This window comes from Miniopterus natalensis, chromosome 16 (genome assembly GCF_054644295.1).
Source record: "Miniopterus natalensis isolate mMinNat1 chromosome 16, mMinNat1.hap1, whole genome shotgun sequence".
NCBI lineage: Eukaryota > Metazoa > Chordata > Mammalia > Chiroptera > Miniopteridae > Miniopterus > Miniopterus natalensis.
The window spans coordinates 11,758,382-11,776,495 of NC_142096.1; the positions used below are offsets into that span (position 1 = coordinate 11,758,382).

The following is an 18,114-nucleotide window of genomic DNA, read 5'->3' on the forward strand; positions in this document are numbered from 1 at the left end:
ATGCTTCTATTACCTTTGTCTGTATTAATGGAAATTCATTTGATGCTCTTAGAACCTCCCATTTCTTAAACCACTGAAGGGTGTCTGCTTACCAGCCCAAGTGGTAACCAGGAAAGGTCAAGGACCTCCTCTGGACATAAATGTTTCCCATAAATGCTTCCTCTCTCCCTAAGTAGAATATAAGCTTTCAGAGCTAGGGGTAGAGAGCGCAGGCATGAAATGAAAATGGTATGGAACTTTGCAATAACTAAAAGATATTTAAATCTGTCTACTGATAAAGGGATTCCTCTATGAATAAAAAGAGACAGAGTGGAACACAGTCAAGATTTCTAGCTTTGCCTTTGTCATTTTTCTATATCTTAGAGTTCTCTGTCTCCTTTGCTGGACAGAGTTTCCCATTTAAATACACCATCCCTTAAAAATCCTCTGCTCTCCAATTTCCTCTCCCCTTCTCTTTCCCCCCAGTGGTAAACAGAATATTGGCCTCCCCAAGATGACCATACTTTAATCTAGGAAACTTGTGAATATTCACAGGCATGTGGAAGAGGTCTCAGCTCCCTTGCTCCCAATTGGATAAATTTTCGGGTGGAATCAGACTGCACCTTGGATTTGGCTTGAACTTGCACTCTTGCTTACCACTTTCTTAATAAATCACTTGCATACAAATCCTTACCTTAGGAATGCTTTTTTGCAGGAAAGACAGCTGCACTATACAGAAAAGTAGCGCTCCCATGCCTGGCTGAGGTCTCAGACCTGGCGCTGAAGCTTGGCATAATTCCAAAACTCCAACCATTTGGCACAGAGAGCTAGTGCCTAAAGTGGTCAGCTAAATTAAGTGGCAAAAGTCTGGCTGCAGTGATGGAACAGTGACAATATGGAAAGGCTCCTAATAATAGTGTTACGGTGGATGTCAAGGGTGTATTCCGACACCTGCAGAGTTTATGGGGAGGAGCACTGAGTGGGTATTTTATGGGTCTAAGTACAACCATGAGCTTAAGTGTTGTATTAAATAAATGAATAAAATATTTCCAACAGACAGACAGAGAGGGTCATCAGGCAGCACAGTGTTACAAAGTGGAATATCTTAAATGGTATGCAGGCCACTCAGGTCACCTTGGGAATTGTTTTTGGATCCCAAGGCTACCCACACCTCAGGTTAAAGACGAATGCACTACACCACCTGTAATACTCAGGAAGATCATTCCCACAAAAATCAAGAAAACGTTCAAGACAGAAAATTACTTATTTCACACATGGAGCTAAGGTTAAATGCATGTCTTAAAGCAAGAAGAACAATTAATTCAATGATCAGGTTATTTAAAATCTCAACTCTAATATTTTAACTTACTGTTACGAAGAAACCTTCGATTGCACTCATTACTGAAATGCTATAATTACAGAAAATATTCCATTACACAAGCTTATGGAAGGGGTATAGAGTAATCTTAAAATTACGTAATACTTTAAGATTGTAATGCTTAGTCATTATATTTTATTTTTAGTAAGCTTAATGGCAATGTTATGACTGATCAGTAAAAATGACTATAACTTAATCTTTAATATTTTAGTATAAGACACAGTTATCTATGTTATTCAGCCACATAATCAAATATGGAAGAAAATAGTATATAGTAATGCTTTTATGCATTAATACATAGTTTAAATCTAACAAATAACTGAAGAGAAGCAGCATATTTCTTGATGAAATGGAAACCTTTGGCAATGTTAACTGATGTCATTGAAAGTGATTCTACTTTGAATCAGACATTTCACATTTTCTTATCTAATCAGTAAAACAACTTTACGATACAGTGTTATTATATCTAAAAGATTAAAACACACACATATAAAACCACGGCTCAGAGGACTCAAGGGTCACGGTTGCCTAAAATGTATTATTAGTCAAGAGGGAAAGCCCAGATTGGAAAGCACTTCCATCCAGCTTCACTCCGTTTCAAGTCTCAGAGTTGTTTTCACCTACCATATGTTTGTTTTGGATATTTAGAATACTATGACTACTTTTCAAGTTATCAAACACAAAGAAAAATATGAGCAGCAATGTTTGAAAAAATTTATAGATCTTGAGGAATTAAGAATGCTGGTTAATGAGGAGAGCTGTGTGCCTACAGTTCATGCCAGCAATCGCCTCACCAAAAGAGTTTCTATTGTGGTTATCTATGGAGGCAAAACTATAAATAGTATTTTTTAAACCATGTGTTATAACTTGTTAGTGCATCATGACATTGATTTAGTGAGGCATGAACAATAATTTAAAAATAAATATATTACAATAAATTAGAATAAAAAATAGAGAAGTACACTTATAGTAAGAGAAAATGTTATGTTGTGTCACTGTGTGTACATGTATGTGGGTGTGATCTGGGATACAATAACGCAATGTAAAATATAATTCTAACTGTGGGTCACAGTTAAAAATGCTTGAAAGCCAATTTCTATAGATTATTTTAAAATGGAAGTAAACGGACAGATTAAAATTAATGTCTTCAGTCAGCCATTTGATAAAAGTATAAAGAAGTGAAAGTAATTATGTCTTCCTTAGAAAATAAATTGGATTTTTTTTTTTTTTTAGGGAGAAAAAGAAGAGATAAAAGTTTGGCAGATGGGGCAAGATAAACAAGGAGAGATGTGAGGACCTCTGTGAAACTTCGGGTAACTCAGTAATGAGAATAAATTAAACTTAGCAGAGCAGATATCTTAGAAAATAATTACCACATTTTGATGAAAATTACAGGTAATTACCACGACACAAAAAGATTTAGATCTCCACGCAAGGTTAATACAATGTGTTTGTTCTGTACTTTAAAATTAACTCACTCCATGCTTATCTTAGTATAAGATACTTACATTTTAGAATGAGATATATCCTCTCACATAGCACATATCTTATAAAGTACACAGCTCTGACCTTTACTACCTAGGTTATCGTAGGCAAGTTATTTAGCCCCTCTGTTAATAAAACTACCTCATGGCTGGGACTGGGGGGACAGGGGACTTAAGAAGATTAAACAATTCATAAAGAGTGCTGCATATTTTATCTGGCATGCTGCTAAGTGTTCAATAAACCCGAGTTTATTTCTCAAGTACTTCATGATTTTTTATTTCCTCAACAAGTCAAAATTTGCACAGAAAAGGTAATCAATAAATAAATATTTGTTGAACTGAACTGAACTGATGACACAGGCTGGGTGGTTAAAATTATTTCCTGTCTATATTTTTACAAGGAGAAGCAGGAGAGGAAAGCGAGCTAATTTTTCAGCTGCTCTTACACTCACTCAGCGTCATAATTTTGTTCAAAGTATATTGCAGCACATACACATCTGGTTGTACTATTTATTCACTTTTAGTGAAAGGGAAAGACAACCTAACCTTTCAAACGTTATAATACGAATCTTCTATTAGCACACAGCACATCAAAATCAACTACTTGTAATAAAGAATAGCTGTGTGACATATGGCAGAATGTCACTGAAAGTCAGCTCTATTTAAAAACATGATATCCCTGAACAATACGTGAAGCAACGAAGATATGAAGTGAAAAGCCATGGTTCGTGGCTTCTTTTAGAAAAAGGAAATCTATACTTACAACCTTCCAAAACATGTCTCAGAAAACACTCGCTTGTAACGTCACTGTGTTGCCAATTATACGTTAGTAACTGGGAGTAGACTGTATTATTTTAAATTTATTTTTTCCAAACTTTTCAGATAAGTTCACGTCCTACGTAACAGAGAAGGAGAACGTACTGCAGAAATCACACTTGAGGCGTGAATGCTCTTCCCTGCACTGTCCTCGCCATCTCGCCCTGGCCCTGGCCCTGGCCCTGGCCCTGCGGCGACGCCTCTGTCCCGCCCGGCCGCTCACCTTGTTCGTGTTTACCGCCGTGATGACCCAGACGCACTGGGCGTTGCTGTCATACTGGAATGGGAAGTTGGGAGACGTAAAGGTTCCGCTCGGTCCTTGAAGGCTGGAGCCACACGTCTTCACTGAAAGAGAAAGTGCGCTTTAGAAGATGAGCATATCCCATACGCAAAATCATGGCAATGAAGTAACTTGCAAATAGACTTTCAATGCAAAACTGCACAATTGTAACTGCACTGAAATATGGCTTGTAATGTTCACTTATCACAATGGGTTTTCTACACGCTGCGGTTCACGAGCCCAATGTTTTCAACAACGGGAAACTAGTGATGAACGAAAGCGAGAGGCATCTCAAATGTCCTCTGACTGTAAATAGGTTAGTTAATTAGAGGAAGGTATATTTATCCAATACTGTGTTAACAAAAATCTACAGAGAAAGAGGCAAAGCCTTGCATTGATTAAGCAATCGAAAGGGTAGTATTTTCACTTATATTTATTAAGTACCCTAGGACACAGACATAATAGCAAGATTGAGGCATCAATATTAAAACTACGCTCTCAGTTCTTACAACTGTGAATTAGACCACTCAGACTGCACAAAGAGCTACACTGAAATAATTTAAAGTTCCACAAAGTTAAATGTTATAGCATTTCCTCTAACCTTTCTTTCTTGTACATAACAAAGGAGCTTATCACCGGTGACACTGCATCTGACTTAACTTCCATCTTTTTCTCTAAGTTGGAGTTTATATCTCTTGGTGATTTTGATTACTTTTAATTTTTCTCTTGTTTGTGTCTGATTTCTAAATTTTAAACAATAAAATTATATTATTTTGTAACCAAAGAAAATAATGTTTTTTTCTTCCTTCAACATTAATTACCAATCTTTCATTTTCTTTTCACTGCCTAAATTCTTGATAGTCGTGCATGCTTGCTGTTTCATTGTCTTCTTTCATTCACTTTTTTTTTTTTAATTCCCATAATATAAACAGGCCCACCTTGGCTGATTTTTAAGCTACCAAAGGCTTATCAAGTCCTCACAAAATTCTGAATATTTCACAATTGTCTCTTTTTTTCCAGCTTTGTAGATAAATTAAAATGTAATCTTGTGTAAGTTTAAGGTGTACAACATGATGCTATGATACATGTATATTGTGAAATAATAAACTTAGTTAATGCCATCACTTCACATAATTATTATTTGTGTATGTGTTCATATGATGAGAATACTTAAGATCTCTTATGCTTTCTTAGCAATACATTAATGCAGTATTATTAACTATAGTCACCATACTGTACAGTAGATCATCAGAAGCTATTCATCTTATAACAGAAATGTATTCCCTTTAAACATCTCCCCAACTCTCCTAACACCCCCAGCCCTACCTCTGGCAATTTATACTGTTTCTATGAGTTTTTCTTTTTTAGATTTCACATATAAGTGAGATCACTTTGTTACAACTTCTTATACATCATCCATGTTCACTATTCCATTTTCTTCTCCCCTTCACTTTTTTTTATAACTTTTTTAAAAATATATATATCTTTATTGATTTCAGAGAGAAGGGAGAGGAAGAGAAAGATAGAAACATCAATGATGAGAGAGTCATTGATTGGCTGCCTCCTGCACGCCCCTACTGGAGATCGAGCCCGAAACCCAGGCATGTGCCCTGACCGGGAATCGAACCCCGATCACCTGGATCCTAGGTCGACGCTCAACTGCTGAGCCACCCAGGCGGGGCTCCCCTTCACTTTTGATAGTATTTCAGTCTGAATTCTCCCATTTCAGTGCTGAATTTGCATTCTCAATGCCAACAATGATCACCTAATTGCTAAATCTAATAACATCTCTTCATTTTCCCCACATACTTAATCTCCGACAGTAATGAAACTATTGATAAACTTTGGTTGAAATTCTCTACCTTCCCTTGCACAGCCCTTAACTCTCTTGATTTTTGGCCTATTTGTTTAAATTAGTTAAGCTCCATACCCTGTGTCCTGGTTCTGTTTCTTTTATCTGACCCTTAAGTAGCATAATTATAAATTGATTGAATGGCCTATTTTCTCTTTGTTCAATGATCTCTCTAAATGGTTCATCTAATGCACTTCTACAATGGTCATTCTGCATTGATAGCTCTCAAATCTGCATCAACAATTTTGCGATCTCTCTTCTAGAATAATTTTCTGTTTGCTGCACATACCATGAACTGTTTTAAAGACATTTTGAATTAAACCTCTCTTATCTAAGCCCTCTACATACATAAGCACCCCCAAAGACCTATGCACTCCCTTCTGAGACATCTGGATTGCCTTCCTCTCTTCTCAGTACCCACTGCTTCATCATCTTTCTCCTGGACTAGAATAGCTACTTAACACCTTCCTATCTTCATTTGCTTTCTCTGTTTCATCTTCATTAGTGTTACTAAATTTCTCTTTCTAAAATACAGATTTGATTATTTTACTTAATTGCCTAAAGTCTTGATCTCCTGTTTCCTATAGGATCAATTAAAACTGGCTCATATAGAACATAAAACGATTCCTGTGAGGACCTAGATTGCTTTTCCAATATAATTTCCTGCCATTTCATACAGCCATATGCTCAACTTCTGCCAGAAAAGAATTCTTGCTTTTCCTTAAATGTACCATACCCTTTACTGTTTTCTACAATTGCTATGATGTTCTCAAAGTCTAAAATGTTATTCCATCTTGCATTTGCCTGCAGAAATCTGATTCATTTAAACAAAGCCACGCTATGAGCCACTTTTTCTATAGGAACTGTTCCTATTTCTTCCACTCAGGGTCTGTAATGGATAACAATATGCACAACTTATTATTTGAACTGGTGTTTAGGTGCTAGTGCTCTGATAGAAAATGTAGTTATAAATATTTTAAGAACGTATAGCAATACAAATTTTACAGCAATCAAATGACAGCTTTAAAGTTAATAGAATAAGTTTCCTTTTTTTCATGCTTTTAATATATTTTGCCTTTTTGAGATTTTTAAAAATTTATCTTTTTTGTTGAAAGTATTACAGATGTCCCCTTTTACTCCCCCATTGACTCCCTCCACCCCGCTAACTGCCCCCCTGACCCCCAGCCTTCACAGCATTATTGTCTGATGGGACACTGCTGTTTTGAGTGGCACTTAAGACTTGGTAATTCTCTGGCATGCTTTGTTTTCTAAAATGTGTACACACTTACAGTCTCTTGAGGATAAGGTCTTAGTTATCATCTTTTTTCATTAACTCCTACTGCAGTGGCTTTCATGAGGCAGGAATGTTTACTATAGGAACATACAAGTTCTTTGGCACAGCTCTTAAATAGACTGTAAAATGTGTTCTCTACATGCCGATAAAGAATCCTTAGCAATGTGTTTCAGAATGAGAACTTTTCCCTTTTGAAAATGATTTTTTTATATAAAAATAAAGAAAAGAAACTCATAAAATGACAGGCAAATATCACCTGTAACTATGTTATTCTTCTTGTCTGTTCCAGCCATCCAAATCAAAGAGCAACCCCTTAAAAAGTTAGGTTTTATTTTTGCAGACTTTTTTTTAGGTGTATGTGCTTTTACACACGTCTGTTTTAGTGTTGTTTTTAAAAATATGTTTTTATTGGTTTCAGGGAGAGCAAGGGAGAGGGAGAGGGAGACATAAATATTGATCAGCTGCCTCCTACACGCCCCCTGCCACAAGCTTGTGTTTTTGTCATGACATTCAATTGAAGTACAAAGTGGAGATTTTGGTGGATTGCTTTTAATTATTTACTTTCTCTCCAGGAGGCAAAAGAATGTCTTGTGGGACTGAGTTAGCCCAGAAGGAAAAATAAGAGAGTAGTAACAGTGTTTCCAGAAACTTAATTATAATTTTAAAAATATGAATTTATTTTGTATTCCAGGCTAGTGAAACAAGCACATTACCTGCTATAAATATTCAATGTTGTTTGTTTAAGAAAATCAGACTTATTATAGTTTGGAAGCTTCAATAAGAATCTAGCATTTAAAACTCTCTATGTCTATGATATAAACTGATATTGAGTTTTATCATATATTTTATAGTATATGTTATGACATAAGCTGATATAAACTACTATTATAGCAATATATGATAAATCCCAAATTGATGCTAAAGCAAAATTAATATTTTATCATTTATCGATCAAATATGTTTTATGCTTAGGAAAAAATATGACCTAAAGGTTAAGAAGTTTTGCTCAGTGAAATATTAAATCAAATTGTTCACTGGGAATAAAAAATGAAAGTTCATATTTTAATGTATTTTTTCTGATAAATTCTACCTATTCAATATTAGATAATATATGTTTGATTCATTTGTAAAAGTTGAATGCTATAAACTTTTATTCTGCAAATTTACATATTTCACAAACATTAAATGAGTGCAACTTCTATTTGAAACACTATGATGGACACTGGAAGGGGCAAGGTCAAAAAGGCAAGATCCCTGCCCCCAAGGACTTTATAGTCTAGAAGGAAAGAAAAATACTGAATTAGTAAATTTGGATTTATAAGAGGCTATAAGAGTAAATAGATCAGGAAAGTCTATGGAAGTAGATAACTGATCGGGAAAGGCTATTCATAGGAATTACATAGAAAAATAATTGTTTATTTTCATTTTGCTCCTTGCCCATCCCCCTCCCCGAGGAATTCTGGAGTCTTTCTCCTGTGGCCTTTATAGAAACCTTATAAATAAGGAGCACAATCTAATCAAATTGAGGTGAACTTGTACACAATAAGCCAGTTTCTATTTCCATGGCAACATTTCATGAGATATTATCTTTTAAAATTAGTATGTTATTGTTACTATTAGAGATGGCTAAATTGAAATGCTTTGGGAACATTCTAAGAAAAAAAATCCATTCCGTGTTGGCAGATGTATGTGCTTTGAATATAAAACAGTTCACTGTAAAAAAAAATCGCTTTGAGAAAATACATTGGCTTAGAAAATTAAATAATTTCTGAGACAGAAGTTATAGGAGGTACAAAGGCTCTACTAGCTCAAACAGAAAGTAAATACTTCCAAAGTTGTGAAAAATACTTTCTAGATTTTAAAGTAAAACATTTTAATGAAGGGATTAATAATCTAGGAAGGGAAAAAATGCTCAGAACATGAAAAAGGGTTGGGGAATTTTCAACTCAGATCCGAAAAGATTTGCTGTAAAAAAAATTAATAAAATTTGGTAGAAATCTATTATCAAAATGGACAAAGGAAATAGGACAAGTGAGAACACCACCAGAAAGAGCGTGTCTGCTCTCTTAATGGACATAAGTAGGAACCATGGAGTTTTCACACAGAAAATAGAATTCCATTAAATGAGATACAGATTTATGGACTGAATCACAATTTTAATCTTTGGCATATGTTTTGAAGGACTATGTTTAACCAGTCTTTCTTCCTGGGAAGTAAACTCCTAATAGTTTTGAAAGTCATACACAAAGTTATTTCTATTATAAATTCAAATTCTACCTTAGAATTTATAACAAACTACATGCAAAAATGCAGATTTAAGTAATGTCTTAAAATATGGTCATAACACTTCTAATATGTTAGAATTTCATTTTGTTCTTATTTTGCTTTAATTGTTTAATATAGTATATAATTTAAGGTACCTGAAAAAATGCTGAATTATTTACCTAAATATCAAAGAACTCTTATTATACTACAGATAAACAGGCATACAAACTGTTCTCTGAATCAATTAAAATTCAGATTGTTGACCATTGGTCATGAAACACACACATACATACGTGTCTGAAAGTGAACAACAAAACCTGTTTAAATCAATGTCTGGAACTATCAATAAGTAGTTTAATAACATTTAATTGAACATCCTAGTCTCTATGTCTTCATGAGAAGCTGATAAAATGTCAGAAGTGGAGTAACAATTAGGACTAATCTTCAAATACATCTGTCATCTGCATAAGAATGAAAGTCTAATCCATGTCTTCACTGATAGGGAGCATATAAATGTGGAATAATAATGAAATAAACCCAAGGCAGGGAACTGGAAAATAGAGGAGATGCTATGAAAGGGACAGAATTAAAATCAGCAAAAGGCAGATTGCATGTGATCAGATAAATTTGATTAGAACCCAGCAAACGTAATTCCTATGAAAAAGAGAAAATAAAATGTACAGATTTGTCGAGGCAAAAAAGAGAAAAGAAGGTAAGTAAGCGAATTCTTTATCGCCCCCCCCCCCCCCCCCCGGTTCTTGGCTGTTAGTAATTTAACCTAGTCATGAAGGTCATTTTATTTATATAATACTCCCTCTGCTTGCTCTTTGTTTCACTGAATCATTGCATTTGTGTACTAGGATGAAAGCACCTACAGCATTACATCAGTAATAGGAATGATTTCTATGAATTAATGATTCATTACACTTTTTGATAAAAGTAAAAGAAGACTCAATTTAATATAGGTTTGTTGGTAAGAAAATAAGACAAATTACATGGTAACATAGAATGAGTTAAATTAGCAGGCAGATATAGAGAGAGACTGTAGTGCTCTTCGGGCCATTCAAGAGGGAAGGTGAGTGGAAGAGAAATGGGAAGCAGGAAAAAGAGAAAAAAAGAAGATGGCATGAACAGGCGATGGTGTGCAATGAAGTCAGGAGTAAAAAAATAAATAAATGAATAAACCTAAAGCAAGTGGTTGGACAAAGGATTTAACAGATAAGAGCAGTATTCAGTTGCAAGGTGTTTGCCTGCCTTTGATGTAAACTACCACCATCCTTTCCCAATTGAGCAAGTTACCTCCTGTATATTTAAAAACTTTTCTTGTGTTTAGGTGAAACTGCAAACAATGGCTACCTGAATCTATGCATAATACAGAAAATAAGAAAGCAGGAATTAGGAGTCAGTATTAACCATTAGACATTAAGTTTCCATCTACTGGCCCAAGAAATACCCTGAAATCTTTCATAAGGCTGTGCACCTCCCCAGCACTGAGACTTGGGTGTTAGACCATCTGATCTGCATCTATAAAGGCAGGAAACTTCATTTGACAATTTGTAATTTCAAAATGCACCATGCTCTAACTTCCATAGCTTTTCACATGCCGTTTCCTTCTTCCTAAATATTATTTTTAGTTCCTAACCGGCTAGCTAAAATTTATTCTTCTATATCCTTACTTGTATTAGAGCATTAATACTGTATTTTAATTATTTGTTTACCTACTTAGTCCCTTTATGTCAACAACTAAGTCTTTCATTTTGTGACAAAAGGTTGGCTTTGAGGATAACACATTGCAAATGCTCAAAAAACTTTTCTTAAAAAAATTAATGAATAACTAAATAAAGTGAAATATACCTACACAGACGAAATAACAAATGTCAAAGTCTACAATTTAAATGTTCCAATGATAAAGCAAGAAAAATGCAATTTATCAAAAAAGCATCTCAGGGAAATTTGTATAGCATTTGTAACTCTAGACAATCTTTCCTCCTAGCTGAAGGTCAAACGAATATTTTATGATTTGTTATTATTCTTTTACAAATATATTTATTCAACACCAAACATTGACTTAGAATGTTTCAATGTCAAAATGAAACCAGGTAAGATCCTTAAAGAACTTGAAGTCTTAAAGAGGAGTTAGACAAACAAATTATTTTAATCGTGTGTAATACATCCTGAGATAAAGGTAAGCAGGTGTCATAGGAGAAAAAAAGGGACATTTTTACGACTTGGGAGTTTAGGGAAGGTGTCTCTGAGATGATGTAAGAGTTGATTCTTGAATAGCTATGATGCAGAAACACAGAGTAGAAATTCAGGATGGGCTTCCAGGCAAAGGGAAAATGTGCACTAAATAATATATTGCATGTAAGAATATTTTGTAATTCCCAAAACATCTAAAATTGATCGAAGCTGGAGAGATTCTTTAGATGGAGCTGGACAGAAAAATAAATGACTATTCAAGGAGAGCCAAATATGATAAACGATGGTGGCTGCTGGATTTTTGTTTTTTGTTAAAACTAAAGGGATACTTTGGGGGTATTGAAGGGCACTTGACTTAACCATGACCAAATTTAAGCCGATCAGTCCAGGAGTCCAACACAGGATGAATTTAAGAAAGTAAAAACTAGAGGCCTGAAGACAAGAATAAAAGTCACGTTGTGTACTTTTCCCCCTATTTATTTATTCATTTAATCCTTACCCGAGGATGTTTTTTCCATTGCTTTTCAGAGAGAGTCGAAGGGAGAGAGGGAGAAACATCGATATGAGAGACACACATCAATTGGTTGCCTCCCCCACAAGCCCCAACCAGGGCTGGGGATTGAGCCTACAACTGAGGTACGTTTCCTTGGCAAAGAATAAGCTCTGTATAACTGTTCTACAGAGTTTATTATTACTATAATAATTATTATTTGCCATTATTATTTGGGTTTTATAAAGAATGTAACTGACATTAGAAATTTAAATTACTCCCCCAAGTTTATTTGAATTCATAGCAGCTACATGCCAAAGTATAAGTTATTATCTAGTGTGCTATAAATATTTGTTACAGTTTTGTCAATTTTGGTTTATTTTTGAGATAAAATTATGATAGAATATTATTCAGAAAATATTCCAATTAGCCACGGTAGCTTTTTTATTTGCATATATAAATATATTCTGATATATACTATTATACCACTACTTATGTGCATTTATATATGTCAATTTTTTCATATTTGAATACCTGAAAATATTTCTAATACATATACAGGCTATTTATACCAATACTTAGAAACACTTCTTAATCCCCTGATCCTAGAAGAATAAAGGCTATAAATAAGTAATGCATAATTCTTTCCACATTTTCTGCATATTATTTTTACTATATGTATAGTACACTTAATAAAATTTTAAAGATCATGTGGCCTGCAAAGGATGAACAGTTAATTACCTAATACACTGTTTGCTAAAAGTCTTTATGTAGAAAAACAGCCTGCCCCAGCCAAGAACTCAGGATTGTCAAGAATTTCCCACAGCATGTAAACCATCACCAAAAAGAAGACAGTAATAAACTCACATTTATTTAGTCCATAAACCAATTCAAACAGTTAGTGTTCTACCTGGTAATGCAATCCTGTAAATCACTGCAAAATGTGTACATAATATACTTCTGGGTGGGAAGCTGTGTGACATTTTCAACTCTGTAGTGAGCCTCAGAAAATTATTTCACCAACTGCTATTTTCCCCTGTGTGTATATGTAAACATATAACCACAGACCAAGAAAAAAAACAAGCCAATAACAAAAAACTGAAACCAAAGCTACCCACAACATAACTATAAATCTTGTGAGGAAATTGACCTCAATGTCTATTCCCTGGAAACATACCAGCGATTACACCACTCCCTGGAGATCAGCAGAAACAATGCCCATATGGGTTAGAAAAATATCTGAATTCCCTTTGGAAATGGGGCCATCCACTGAATCAAGGGAGCATGAAACAGGTGTTTGCTATCCTAAATGTCCTATGGGATCATTCTCTAGGGATATAAATTTCCAATTATTCCCCAAACATGGATAATTGAATTATATAACCCAGAGCCAAAGGTCAAGTAGGGATTGGTTGGAGCTATCTGATGGAGACTGAAAGCCACAGGGGTGCCAAAGGAGGAGCCCATAAGGTGACGTCTTAGACTATGTTACCCAGAAATGAAGCCCGAGACAGGACTTGCGTGTGAGAGGTTTCACTGGCAATATGGTCTCAGGGAGCAGAGATGAGGAAGGGCTGTGAGGGAAACAGGCCTAAAATGCAGGAAAGTTAATGTAAGGATGTGTTATCCAACTGGCTACAACTATGGATAAACTGTTATTAGGCACTATAGAAACTTCTGATGAAACGTGTAAAATGCCTCTCAGAATAGCAGAGGACTCTGCAGGACAAAGGAGGAAGAATGCATTTCCTTTGCTCCTATCTCCTTGCAGGCCAAGAGCTGACTCCTAAAGCAATTCCTCGTAGAACCTGTGTAGAGGCCAAGCCAGTTCATAAACTCCCTGACCCAGGTGTCAGAGAGGCCACAGGTTAGAAACTAAGATGCAGAAAGAGAGTACACAGGCAAAAAATGGACCTGTCACCACAACAGTTACTGGAATGAGATAGGCTTTATAGACTATACAAAGGATTTGGACACATTGGCTTCCTCATTAAAAGTCTAATATTAAGGCAACCATTTAACAAACATTAAATCCATTTAATATTTTCAGAAAGTTAAATTATTTAAGAAATGTTTTTAAAACTAAAAGCAAATCTCTAGTTTGCAATATAGCATTCTCTAATGGGAAAAGAGAAAGTTAGATGCACTCTGAATTTTTCTCCAAAACTTTCCCCTTGCTGCCCCTATATTTTTCACATTTTCCTTCTAATTCTTATAATTGAAATGCCAGGAAAATCCCCTGCTCTATTTCTGTCCGAAATAATAGATTTAGAAAGCAATGAGATACCATCATTACCCTGATGCTATTCAGCTGCGCCCATTCATTTCCTCTGGACTCAGATGGCACCGAGCCTCTGTGCTCTCTCCAGCAGCCAAGTCCGGAGGAGAGATGAGCTGGCACACTTCCAGACCATTAAAGACAGAGAGACTTGGCTGGCATGCTCCAGAAACACCGAGGGACTGGAAAAGAGGAAGTCTGGGCTTTCTCAAATGGACTGACTCACGCAGACCTGCCTAGTGTCAGTCTATTTCTAGATCTCAATCTGCCCGGGCATTTCCAGGCAGCACCTATGGAAAAGAGAGGCTTTTGTCTTCTTGCATTTAAGCTGAACCTTGCAAACTTTATTCAATGATTCAGTGGTGCCTGGGAAATCTTCAAACTGACTCATGAGCAGGTAGGCGGAATCTGTGTGTTCGTTATGTTGGTCCTGTGAAACCGATAACTTGGAATTCCTCAAAAAAAAAAAAAAAGATGTATGTAGAAAGTATACATTATAGATATAAAGTCCTCATCAACTCCTTTTAAAAAGTAATTTTAAACTAGAATACTCCAAGTAAGCTGAGATCTTACTGACTACTATCCTCCTGTTCCACCTCCAGAAGGTCTTGTCTGAGGATATATCTAAAGATAAGTCCTCAAGGGCAGAAATCCTTTATATTTGACCTCAAGTGTGCCCCCAAAGTTCCTAACAATTCAGGAAAGCATATTTGTAAGATTCAAAGAAACTATTAATACTTGATTTGGTTGTTGGATACATTTGAAAGAGATAAATTGGTCATTTTGGTAAATGATCTCCCAGATTAATTTGAACATCTGTATGAATGCAATGATATGTTAATCTGCCAGGAAAAGAGGCATTTTAACAGAGAATTCCTGATAATACAATTACTTTGTGTGTGTGTGTAAGGGAAGTGTGGGCAAGAAGAGGTAAAAGAGTAAAGGAAATAAATACAGAAGAGAGTTAAAAGGGAACACACTCTAACTACAACAGAGAAGGGATCATTAGTAGATGTAGCAGGCAATTTTATTTCTACTTTCTAATCTCCAGGTTAAAATAAAAGAAGAAAACGCTAACAGGTCAGACATTGAGTGATCCTCTCTTCAGTGATTTATTTACAAAAAACAAGATCAAGGAGTTCAAGTTTAAAATAGATATCACCTTCTGTCCTTACACTTGCCCACCAAATCATTATCCATAAGCAAATATTTTTATAAATATAAATTATTTTCCTTTTCTACTGTACACAAATTAACATTACAATAAAATTTAAAGCAACCTTCCAATTTCATATAACCTCATAAATTTACAATGTCTAATAAAATCTAACAGGAGAAAGGCATCCAGGATAGTAGTCACATCCTTTTTAGTGTTTGAAAATGGAGATATTGGTGGACCAATTTCTAAGAAAATGTTCTCAGACTGGAAGTATTCAGTTTTCTTGCCAGCAACACAATTATACTTAACTTGCTGATGGCACTGTATTTCTGGGGATCTTTTGCATTAATAAAATGTATCGCATATCATGCATTATTGTTTTCACTTGTCATTATAAGTTCTTAAACCCACTCTTCATGTTACCTCTGAATAAAAGACTTTTGTTAAATGTTAGTGCTCTAGTAATTATTTTGCTTTTAAGCAAAAGGAAGTCCTATATTCACACTTCCTTTACTTCTGATTCTGCATAATTGGAGTAATAATGATTAACTTTAATGAAGTAACAATAAAATGTGTAAGATTATTAGCAGTGCCTGTTTTTACATGTTATACACTTGACATTTTGTTGTGACATTAAAATAAAATTGAGTGAGATTTAAAATACACGTACACATGTGCATGTATGAATAGAAACATGTACATAAGCCCATGTTCATGCATATGTACCTATGCATATATATTAAGTGGGCAATTGCTTACAAAATTACAGAAAAATGGTATTTTATTGTTAAAACCACAGTATGCTTTTGAAAAATCTTTCATCACATATGAGATAACACAATCATCGTAAGAAGATAGATTGCATTTTCTTCTCTGTCATGAAACATTAAATCCTTGGTTGTTGGATAACACTGTGGGAAATTAAAGAAGACATAAAACTGTTTTTAATGTTTTGTATTATATTGTGTAACATGCAAGCTTTTGATTACTAACTCTTCAGATAAACAGAGCCTGCTCTTAAAAATGAGCAATAATAGAATAGGAAAAATGAACTTAACTTCAATGTCATATATATAGAGATTACAAGTTTGACACATACACAACATGCAGTGTTCTTTAAAATATCATTGAGATGCCAAAGTTTTGAATCCTTAATTCTAATGCATTATATGCTTCAAGTCCATTCCTACTTCAGCAGTCTCATCTACCTTCTTATAACCCAAACACTAATCTTATAATTGTCCTGGTCTACGCAAAGGTAGGATTTTCACCTCTTTGATAGTAGTCAAGAAGAAAACTGTCACTCTTAGCGCTACTCTTGAAGAAATCTGATTAACCAGAATTAGACCATGAATTTAGCATACTGCTCTATGTCCCTTGAAAAAATTATATTTCCATATTGATATATTTTTTAAAAACTATACTACTTCTAAGCATTTTATTCTTTAAAATTCTAAAGAATTCACTAAAAATTTCTTAATATATATATATTTTTATCCATTCCCAACTGACCCAAATTTTTGCTTAACTGTCTATTTGATATACAAGGGTGGGCAAAGTAGGTTTACAGTTGTGAGTATGTTAAACACAGAGTTTATTCTTGTAGTGTTATTTAGTTATTAATTATTGTATTATTAATTATTATTAACATACTTTTGCCCACCTCTGTATATTTATGTCCATAACTATAAATAGATCAGAAGTCATTCAGATCAACCTCAACTTATTAGCCAGGGTTGTTAGAAATGGCAGAATTGCCCAAGATTTCTACTTGAGGACCATAGCAATTGTTAATGGATCCTGTAGTACTTAGATTAATGACTTGGGACAGTGCAAAGATCAATACAGAAATGAAAGAAGAAAGCCATCTGCTTTCTAAAGTAGACATTGATGGTTGATGTGATTTGTTCTGCTAGTTCCCTCTGGGTCCCTGGAGGTTAGCCTCATTCTGTCGTTTGGAGTCCCTTTGATAATAATCTTAATTAAATGCTGTATGATGAAAATTGAATGGATTTGTTTCCAGCCTCTGGCATTCAGATTAATCAGAGTGTCATACTAATAATGGAGGTTCTCATGGGAAAGTACACCAGAAGTTAAATGGTGTACAGATGATGGGTGGGCGTTGTCAGGAGGCAGTCCTCCATGGGTCTATCATAGTTGCAGACGTCTTGCAACCAAAGGCACCACCATGATTCCCAGGGTTCTTCGCTGAGTAGTCTTTTCATTTCCCTTCATTCTTCCAGATTATGGCCACAGGACTTGACTATCTACATGTAAAATTACCCATTTATTTCAAAACTGGTTGCTGTATGGATTGACAGTAACCTCAAGCTCCCTAGGGTACGCTATTGAAGTATAATTAGGTATGCTAATGCTTATCACAGTGTTTGTGAAGAAAATAAAAGGTGAAATGTGAGTGTCTACTTTCCAAATTGATTAATGATATTTTGGAATTTGGGGAGAAACTTAGTTTTAAGACTAAAGGGAGAACTTTTCCAAGGGACCACTCAGGGGAGATGAATAAGAAAAGGAACAAGTTAATTCAGAAAAATTATTGGGACAAAACCCAGAAGTGAGGGTTTAAGGTGGCACAGAAAACAGCTGTTTCTTCCTAAGGAGGTGAAAGTCTTATATAGGCTG

The 18,114-nt window shown here is 35.0% G+C and overlaps 1 protein-coding gene across 1 annotated transcript in view; it reads right to left on the bottom strand.

The window, feature by feature from the left end:
- CSMD3 (CUB and Sushi multiple domains 3) overlaps positions 1-18,114 on the bottom strand; it is a 551,595-nt gene that overhangs the window by 307,841 nt on the left and 225,640 nt on the right. Inside the window, exon 11 of the mRNA XM_016224286.2 lies at positions 3,881-4,002. Within this exon, the coding sequence (XP_016079772.2) occupies positions 3,881-4,002 (122 nt within the window). The remainder of the gene's footprint in view (positions 1-3,880; positions 4,003-18,114) is intronic.